This window comes from Topomyia yanbarensis, chromosome 3 (assembly GCF_030247195.1).
Source record: "Topomyia yanbarensis strain Yona2022 chromosome 3, ASM3024719v1, whole genome shotgun sequence".
Taxonomy (NCBI): domain Eukaryota; kingdom Metazoa; phylum Arthropoda; class Insecta; order Diptera; family Culicidae; genus Topomyia; species Topomyia yanbarensis.
In genome coordinates this window covers 223,212,783-223,223,762 of record NC_080672.1, presented here as the reverse complement: position 1 = coordinate 223,223,762, position 10,980 = coordinate 223,212,783, and the positions used below count along the sequence as shown (strand labels likewise).

General features: G+C 31.7%; 1 protein-coding gene across 6 annotated transcripts in view; it reads left to right on the top strand.

Moving 5' to 3' along the window:
* LOC131687829 (uridine-cytidine kinase-like 1) overlaps nt 1-10,980 on the top strand; it is a 521,941-nt gene that overhangs the window by 379,535 nt on the left and 131,426 nt on the right. For all 6 annotated transcript variants that reach the window (XM_058971920.1, XM_058971919.1, XM_058971918.1 and 3 more), the window contains 4 exons: nt 7,198-7,475; nt 7,534-7,857; nt 7,920-8,009; nt 8,064-8,369. In XM_058971920.1, coding sequence (XP_058827903.1) covers nt 7,198-7,475; nt 7,534-7,857; nt 7,920-8,009; nt 8,064-8,369 — 998 coding nt within the window. The remainder of the gene's footprint in view (nt 1-7,197; nt 7,476-7,533; nt 7,858-7,919; nt 8,010-8,063; nt 8,370-10,980) is intronic.

Genomic DNA, 10,980 nt, shown 5'->3' with positions numbered 1-10,980 from the left:
TTATATATATATATATTATATATATATATATATATATATATATATATATATATATATATTATATATATATATATATATATATATATATATTATATATATATATATATATATATATATATATATATATTATATTATATATATATATATATATATATATATATATATATATATATATATATATATATATATATATATATATATATATATATATATATATATATATATATATATTATATATATATATATATATATATATATATATATATATATATATATATTATATTATATATATATATATATATATATATATATATATTATATATATATATATATATATATATATATATATATATATATATATATATATATATATATATATATATATATATAGAATAGAATTGAATAGATAGATAGATAGATTTATCTCTTGGATTAGGCGTTGCGTTCAATCATGAGGTAAATGTTGGACGGTATATCAATACACAGATCAATAAGTAATTTACCTAGTAGTGAGATAAAAGATTTCTCATATAATTACACTCGTGGCGTCACCGAAAGCAACTGTATGTTTGAAGCTCAAAACTCTAGCGAAAATTTAGCTCTTTTGCAATACATGCTTTGTATATGCTTAAATATGTCATGTAAAAACTAAGAACAACTTTTTTGTAATGGTATCATTGAAAACGCACATTCGTTGTATTGGTATGAACTTTCATGAAAAATAACGAATCAAAGACCAAAAATATCCACAAATTAGATCCAGGAAAAGAAGTCTCCCAAAGCACCCACTCTCGATGGGGGATGCATCTACCATGTGTCTTCTAACTTATCGTCGTCCATATCTGCATATACTGAGTAGTTTGAACCATTTATTTTTCACAGTAATTGGTTTGTATAGGAGTAATTTATCAATATTTCCTGCACGAGAATTCCGAAAGAAACAATATGTAAGCTATAAGGATGAATGGAAAGAGACTGCATTGCAATCAACTGAATGAACCGCTTTTATGCTATCGACATGTGGGCCTAGACATTTCACACTATTTACTTCAATGCAAACAACAACTTTGAAATATCTACCTGTCTCATTCACGATTGCATTTTCCCTCTGTCGTTCTCTGTTCAAGGGGCTTGAAAGCACATGTGACCTTGTCTCACTTTACTATATTCAATTGCACGTTAAAATACTGGACCAGTAAATTCTATTATGTAGATAAATCTTTTTTTCGGGAATATGTGACCAAAAAGTAAACTTCGGATTCCAAAGCAAATTGAACGTTCCAGGTTCCTGATAACTAATTAAAGTCCGACAATAAAGTAGAAACACCAGATAATCTTAAAACGACGTCGTCAAGTAAAGAAGCACGAAAACGAAAAGAATAAAACCAAAAACGAAGGAACCCTATAAAGTCTATTTTATATTTATTAGCCGTTTCTCAGAAGGTGGGATTTTCAAAAACATTTCAAAACTTTCTGATGCAGTGGTTCTCAAATTCGTGCAATCCGGTTTATTCTTTATTCAAAAATGTTTTTTAACTTTAAATATATGATCATTTCATTTTAATTAATTATTTCATTCAGCATCTTTTTATTCGTTTTGTTCATCTGCGTTCATTTTACTTATTTTATTCTATGGATTCACTCTGATCAATTTATTCTTGTTGTGCATTTTACTCATATCATTCATTAAACTTATTTTATTCATTGTTTTCATTGTGTGCATTCTATTCATTTTTTCCAGTTTATTCATTTTGTTCAGTTTCTTTATTTTAATAATATAATTACTTTCGCAGTTTTAACCATTTCATCCAAATAATTAATTTGACACAATTTATTTCTTTATATTACCTTTTACCATCGCTTAATTTTTCATTTTAATCAATGCATTTTATTCCGCTCATTTTCTTATTTTTATTCATTTTATCACTTCAGCTCATTTTGTTTATTTAATTCGTTTGTTTTATTTATGCATTTCATTTATTTTTTACTTTATTCATTTTGTTCATCCATTCATTTTATTCATTTGATCCATTTCATTCATTGTATTCACTGGATGAATTAAATCAATTTGGTTCATTTAATTAATTTGATTTATTTGATTAATTTGATTAATTTGATTAATTTGATTAATTTGATTAATTTGATTAATTTGATTAATTAGATTAATTTGATTAATTTGATTAATTTGATTAATTTGATTAATTTGATTAATTTGATTAATTTGATTAATTTGATTAATTTGATTAATTCGATTAATTTGATTAATTTGATTAATTTGATTAATTTGATTAATTTGATTAATTTGATTAATTTGATTGATTTGATTAATTTGATTAATTTGATTAATTTGATTAATTTGATTAATTTGATTATTTGATTAATTTGATTAATTTGATTAAGCTGATTAATTTGATTAATCTGATTAATTTGATTAATTTGATTCATTTGATTCATTTGATTCATTTGATTCATTTGATTCATTTGATTCATTTAATTCATTTGATTGATTTGATTGATTTGATTAATTTGATTGATTTGATTGATTTGATTGATTTGATTGATTTGATTGCATTTGATTGATTTGAGTGATTTGATTGATTTGATTGATTTGATTGATTTGATTGATTTGATTGATTTGATTAATTTGATTGATTTGATTGATTTGATTGATTTGATTGATTTGATTGATTTGATTGATTTGATTGATTTGATTGATTTGATTGATTTGATTGATTTGATTGATTTGATTGATTTTATTGATTTGATTGATTTGATTGATTTGATTGATTTGATTAATTTGATTGATTTGATTGATTTAATTGATTTGATTATTTGATTGATAATATATATATATATATATATATATATATATATATATATATATATATATATATATATATATATATATATATATATATATATATATATATATATATATATATGTATATATATATATATAAATATATATATATATACATATATATATATATATATATATATATATATATATATATATATATATATATATATATATATATATATATATATATATATATATATATATATATATATATATATATATATATATATATATATATATATATATATATATATATATATATATATATATATATATATATATATTATTGCGTTTACCGAGACTTCGTTGAATGATAAATTTTTGAATGCTGAACTAACTTCTAACTATACGCTTCATCGATGCGATCGTAACCCTCGCACCAGCACACACCAGCGCGGCGGCGGTGTTATGGTAGGTGTAAAAAATCATTTAAACAGCAGCACAATTTCCCTCATCGATGGTGATAGCTTGGAACAAATAGTTGTCCAAGTCAAATTAAATACCGGCTGTCTTTATATTCCTCCTAACTCTGAAACCGGCTTATACGAAAAGCACGCTTCATGCATACAGCAAATAAGCGATCGAGCGGCTGAGTGTGATACTATTGTCATGGTTGGAGATTATAATGTTCCTCATCTGAACTGGTTATATGACAATGATATAGGTGCTACCCAGCAATGCAACCTCTGAACGAGAAGTGTCTCTTGTTGAATTTGTTGTTTCTTCCGGATTGAAACAAATCAATTATCTCGAAAATGACAACAATAGATTACTTGATCTTGCTTTTGTTAATGAGCCGAGCATGTTTGAGCTAACCGAGCCCCCTTTGCCGTTGATGAGAGTTGATTCGCATCACAGACCGTTTATATTAGATTTGGATACGGAATGTGTCGATACTGAAGTCGATTGCGATTTTGACTTCAATCGGTGTGATTTTTCAGCGTTGAATTCTGAGGTAGCGAATATTCAATGGGACGAAATTCTTACTGCTGGTTCGGTTGATGATGCTGTCACTGTGTTTTATGACACACTTTACGAAATAATACGACAAATTATTCCAATTAGAACGCGTATTAGGAGAAGGGAGAATCAGCCATGGTTTGATGCGGAATTGAAGAATTTTAAAAACCGGGTGAGGAAAGCGATGAAAAGATACCTGAAGTCCAGGAGCCCACTGCACAAAGCCGAGCTCCGTGATTTGGAGGGTCAATACAACAATTTGCTTGCACAATGCTATCGCAACTATATTCAACGCATCGAAAGCAATATTCAACGTGATCCTAAATCCTTCTGGTCGTTCGTCAACCGTCGTAGGAGCTCGAAAGGAATACCCCTTAATGTTCGCTATAAAGGAAGTTCGGCTGCTACGTCATTGGATGCCGCAAACATGTTCTCGACTTTCTTCCAAAGCGTGTTAAGTAATAACTCACCACCTTTGTTGGAATCGTACCTGAGCACTTTGCCGCTGCACAACCTGAATTTATCTCGTATTATTTTCTCTCGTGAGGATGTTCTCGTCAAGTTGCAGTCTTTAGATGCGTCCAAGGGAGCGGGACCCGATCATTTACCACCATCGTTCATCCAAAACTGTGCGGACTCTCTCGCATTTCCAGTGTCCGTTATTTTCAATCGATCGTTGACTGACGCTGTTTTTCCTAGTTACTGGAAATCTGCTGCTATCACACCTGTGCACAAGAGTGGTAGCGTTCATGATGTGAAGAACTATCGGGCGATATGGATTCTCAGCTGCCTCCCGAAGGTATTTGAACGATTGATATACGACATTGTTTATCAGTCTGTGCGTCATATCATCGTTGAGGAACAACATGGCTTCGTCAGTAAACGATCTACAACCACAAACCTTATGGCGTATGTTTCCAGCATCATCGACAAACTTGCCAAGCGACAACAAGTTGATTCCATTTATGTTGACTTGTCAAAGGCCTTCGACCGTGTTCCGCATCGCCTTGCTGTCGAGAAGCTTAAACGCATTGGATTTCCGGACTGGTTAACAGATTGGATTGCTTCTTATCTCGCAGGACGAAGCGCTTTTGTTCGATTAGGTGATACACTTTCTACACCTTTTGATATCTGTTCTGGTGTGCCACAAGGCAGTCATCTTGGACCATTGCTCTTCATTTTGTTTATAAATGATCTTGGCACGGTTTTGAAATCTCCGAAATCTATGTTTGCCGATGATTTGAAATTCTACCGACTTATAAAATCTTTGGAGGATTGTAAATTACTTCAGCTAGACATTGACGCTTTGTTAAATTGGTGCACCATCAATGGAATGGAGGTGAATATAGAAAAATGCAGCGTGATTACATTCACTCGGATCCTATCGCCGAACATGTTTAACTATAAAATGTCGTCAGCCAACGTGCACCGCAACTTCGTCGTCAAAGATTTGGGAGTTTATTTGGACAACAAGTTAACTTTCTCCGAGCATGTAGCGTCTACTATCGCCAAAGCGTTCTGCATGTTAGGATTTTTAAGGCGAAACACTCAGTCGTTCCAGAATGTGTACAGTTTGAAAACGCTTTATTGTTCGCTTGTACGCAGCATCTTGGAGTATGCCGTTCCTGTTTGGGCTCCTTATCACGGAGTCCACATTAACAGAATTGAGAGGGTGCAGAAATGTTTCATCAGGTATGCTCTTCGCCTTTTACCTTGGACCGACCCAGTTCGTTTACCGCCGTATGTGCAACGTTGCGCATTAATCCACCTGCCTACGCTTGCTGACAGGAGAATCAAACATCAACGAATGCTTATTTTTGACATCCTGGACGGGAACATTGAAAGCAGCCAACTCTTGGGTTAACTTAATTTCAATGCACCTAGAAGACAAACACGCCAAGTGGACTTTTTCCGTTTACCGTTGTGCCGTACGCAATTCGGACGAAACAACCCGTTAAATGTATGTTGTCGTGTGTTTAATCAAGTTTCATGTTTTTTTTCGATTTTAATGTTGCAAGATGTACTTTTAGTATTAGGATTAGTTGATAAGCCAGTCTGTGCGATTAATAGTCGAAGACCTATATATAAATAAATAAATAAATAAATATATATATATATATATATATATATATATATATATATATATATATATATATATATATATATATATATATATATATATATATATATATATATATATATATATATATATATATATATATATATATATATATATATATATATATATATATATATATATATATATATATATATATATATATATATATATATATATATATATATATATATATATATATATATATATATATATATATATATATATATATATATATATATATATATATATATATATATATATATATATATATGTATAAGTCAAAGTTTGTATGTATATGATTTATGGACACCCAAACGGCTGGCTTAACCGATTGCCGTCAAAATTTATACGTAGCAGGCATTTGTTCTCGAGCGTGTTTGTGTGCTATTGGTTGGAGATTATCTGCCCGTCAGATGGCGCTTTAGAACAAATTGTGTTTTCCTCATATTTCGTTGATAGTCGCAGCAACGCGCGATGGGTATAAGCTAGTTTATTATAGAGGTAATTTACGAAATGTTCTCAGCATCGAATTCCTTGAATCACGTAGATGTGTTTTCGTACCCCGATATTCAAAATCGGTTTACTTTTGCCCTTAAAACACCAGTAAAGCAATACTCTGTATGAAACAATCTCATTTTTAGTTAGTGGAAATTGGTAAGCGAGGAATGAAAATACAAAATGTTTAATATCTCCGCCCCTCGTGCACGGATTTTGACTATCTATAGCTTGTTAGAAAGGTATTTTTACAAGCTTTCTATTTATGTGCATTGACAAAATCGCCCATATCTCAGAAAGTAAACAACATATCGAAAATCAAAAATAATAGTGTCAAATGGCAACGTTACCCTTTCATTTAAAACTAGTTTCATTAAGATCGGTTCAGCCATTGCTGAGATAATTATATGATATTTTGTACATACATACATACACACATACAGACATTGTCTCAATTTGTCGAGCTGAGTCGACAAGTGGTATATGTGACTCGGCCCTCCGGGCCTCGGAAAAAGTTTTCAAAGTTTGAGCGAATCCTATACATTTCTTTTGTAAGAAATGTAAAAATCCTGGCACTTTCAACTCAACATGTGGCTTATTTGAAGCAAAACGGACTGTGCCTTGTCTGTTTTTCAAAAAGGGTGATAAAATCGAAAAAGCCGTAATATAATCGAGGGTGATATAAAGGAGTATTGATATAAACGCATAGTGATATAATCGAAACATTACTGTATTCCCATTTGTACATCTTTAATTTGTTTAGGTATATGTGGAGGAAGCGCTTCGGGAAAAACTACGGTTGCTCAGAAAATTATAGAAAGCTTGGATGTTCCATGGGTAACGTTGCTCTCGATGGATTGCTTCTATAAAATACTAAACGAAAAACAGCACGTTCAAGCTACAAAAAATGAATATAACTTTGATCATCCAGATGCATTTGATATAGAACTCATGAAAGATGTTCTTCAACGCCTCAAAGAAGGACGTAAAGTTGAGGTACCAGTTTACAACTTTGTTAGTCACTCAAGAGAAACACACACGGTGAGTTTTAATTTGCGGGATAAATTATGTTTTTTAATTTCTCTGAATTAATTTTTAGAAAACAATGTATGGAGCTAATGTGATAATTTTCGAAGGGATTCTCACTTTCCATAATCTTGAAATATTGAAAATGCTGGACATGAAAATCTTTGTCGACACTGATTCGGATATACGTCTTGCAAGGCGCTTGAAACGTGACATTCAGCAGCGTGGGCGAGATCTGGAGGGAGTGTTGAAACAATATTCTACCATGGTTAAACCAGCTTATAGCAATTATATTGCACCCACGATGGCTCATGCTGATATTATCGTTCCTCGCGGTTCCAGTAACGTCGTTGCGATTCGATTAATAGTACAGCATGTCCATACGCAACTGCAACTGGTTTGACTCTTTGTTATTCAAACAGCAGTATATCTTGTTTAATACGTATTTCATATTTATAGAGAGGTTTTAAATTGCGGGAAGCACTAGCACATTCGTATATAGGTCAGCCAATGCCTGATTCATTAAAACTCCTACCAACAACGCCACAGGTAAGCTGTGCAGTGAAATGCAATATTCTCATAAAATCCAAATGTTAATTTTAGATCAAAGGATTACACACTTTTATCCGCAATGCTAGCACTCCGCGAGACGAGTTCATATTTTATTCTAAGCGTTTGATACGACTAGTGCTGGAATATGCTCTTAGTCTGCTACCTTTCAAAAGTATTGACATTGAAACACCACAAAATATAATGTATCATGGGAAGCGCATGGCATGTCAAAAAATTTGTGGTGTATCTATTCTGCGCGCAGGAGAGACTATGGAGCAGGCGGTCAGTGATGTTTGCAAACATATAAGAATTGGAAAAATTCTTATACAAACGAATCAATTGACAGGAGAACCAGAGGTAAATTATATAAATAATAACGCTTAACCCAGTTCTTTGTCAAGCTAAGAGGAAATCATTGTAATGTATTTAAACGTGGTTCTATGTTCCACTCATACAAAACGCTCTTCATAACATTCCTACTGTACAAAGTTTATGTATGGAAAGTGACGACAACGTCAAAATTATATCAATAATTATCCGTCAGTGTCATTCCAAACGTGCAAACGACCTCTGGGTAGATACCCAGAGGAAATGAAATCATCACCAGTATTGTTGTTGATGTCATTTTGATGCAATATTCATTTCAAAATTCCCTCTCGCAGGTTGATGGGATTGACGGTATTGTAAACATTATCAAGCCACAATAGATTCAATAGAGTTATCTAAATATAAGGACCTTCGCTCTTTTTAGTTTCTATTTGCAGTAAGTTATATTACTAGAGGTTAATTAGTTATCATGTTAACAATCCACCAATCATTACAACCACTCACGATTTCATTTATATAAAAGGCCCGCTTCAAGATGTTGATTACAATACGCCTGCATTTATCAGCTCACAACCAACAATCAACCAATAACAAATATATAGTTGTACGTCATTTCCCGGAATACCATTCCCCGGAATACCACTTCCCGGAAAACTATTTCCCGGAATGTACCATATCCCGGAATATTGTTTTACGGAATGTACCATTTCCCGGAAAACCATTTCCCGGAATGTATCATTTCCCGGAAAACTTTCCCGGAATGTATCATTTCCCGGAAAAACTATTTCGCGGAATACCATTTCCCGGTAAATAAAAAAACTCGTGCCTCACCGTCCAAACTTATTTTAGAAGAACTGCTATGCAGCTAATTGTGTTTTAGGAGATTTTATTTACTTTAGAGCATGAAAAGTTGTTTGGAAATATTTAAAAAAAAAATTATCTTTGGTGGTTATAGTGGTAAAAAAACAATATAGCGACAAGATTGCAAAACTGTCATTTTAAAGATTTAATCTTCTCGATTCCACGATGTTAGGAAAATTTATTTAAATTGATCATTATATGAACAGCTTACGAGCGAGTTTTGGTTTTGAACCAAAAAGAAATTTGGGAGGATTTAAAAAAATGGGGGGGGGGATAAAAAGCAGCACCCCAATGGATGGGATATTAATGAATTAAATGGGTACCAAAATAGTAACAAATACTTTCCAATTTCCCCACCGCAGGTAGTGAAGGGGTGAATAAATTCATGACCGTCTAATTCCTGACTAACAGGCCTTATATTTTGCCTGATATTTGTTGCAAATTCGCAATTCTGTTAAAATGGTATATTTTCAATTCTTTTACTATTTTGAATCGATTTCGTCGCGTGGTAATACTGTAAATGTTGAACAAATTACTTGAAATTAATATTGTTGTGCTGCATAAGTCGTATTATGAATCCCATTTTTGGGATCTTGATTCATCTCCTTTTTGCGCAAAGAAAATAAGCTTATACCGTACTCTAGAATGGTGTAAATTCGTACGATCAATTTAGAACGCCTCAAAATGCGGCCATCTTTGAAATTGAAAAGGCTGTACTTTCCACAACGTTGGCACCATTTTTATGATAACCAATCACTAGTACTCTAAAAATGCCCTGAAGATTAGGTAAAAGGGAACGAAAAAATATAAACATTCCCTAAAATGAGCGACCGAAAATAAAAGTCGTAAGGATAGAGCATGCTTCGCAAAACCCATTTCAAACATATTAGAATATAAAAATCGGAAATAAACTTCAAGCATAAAAATCGGACAGAAATCCTTCAGCATAAGAATCGCATAAAAAGTTCTCACCCGTAAGACTCGGCAAGGATGAACCTCCAGTGTAAAAATCGTTTAAAAATAAATAAATAAATCGCTCATAGGAGCATCCGTATATCTTGATGTTCAAGATTAAAAGTCGGCTAACAAAAACTACTTTGTAAGAATCGGATATATTTTTCCGGTTTTTTTTACTGAAGGTTTTTTTATCCGACTCTTACAAAGGTATGTCCCAGTCCGATTTTTATGCTTGAAGTTTCTATCCGGTTTTTATATTCTGATATATTTGAAACGGGTTTTACGAAGCAAGTTCTGTCCTTGCGACTTTTATATTCGATCGCTCAAATTTAGTTATACATATTCCAGGAACCTTTGAAATTTTATAGATTGTGAATGTATCTGGCTGAGATGTTGTCTTCTTATAAGTATGCATTCTTCTTTGGAATCTTTTGTAGAATGTTATTTTAATCTATATGAATTAATTATGAATTCTCTGAAAATGCTCTTGGACTTTTATTGGTTTTTATTCTCACAAATATTTGTTTACAGTAACAGTACATTGAAAACGCCTTCAGTTATTTTAAATTCCACTTCGTATTAAAAACTTCTATGTGAATTAGCCTTCTTTGGAACAAGAGCAAATCAATGAAAATAATTTTAGAATTTCATTGATTCAAATACAATGAAATGGATTTGCCTTCTTTAAAATTTTCGTAGTGTATTTTTGAAATGTTATTAATCTTAAATTAAATTACGACCTTCTTTGATATCGCCTTCTTTTTAGCATAAGCTGTTTTCTGGACCTTCGATTGATAATGATTTCAAATAAAATAACATATGC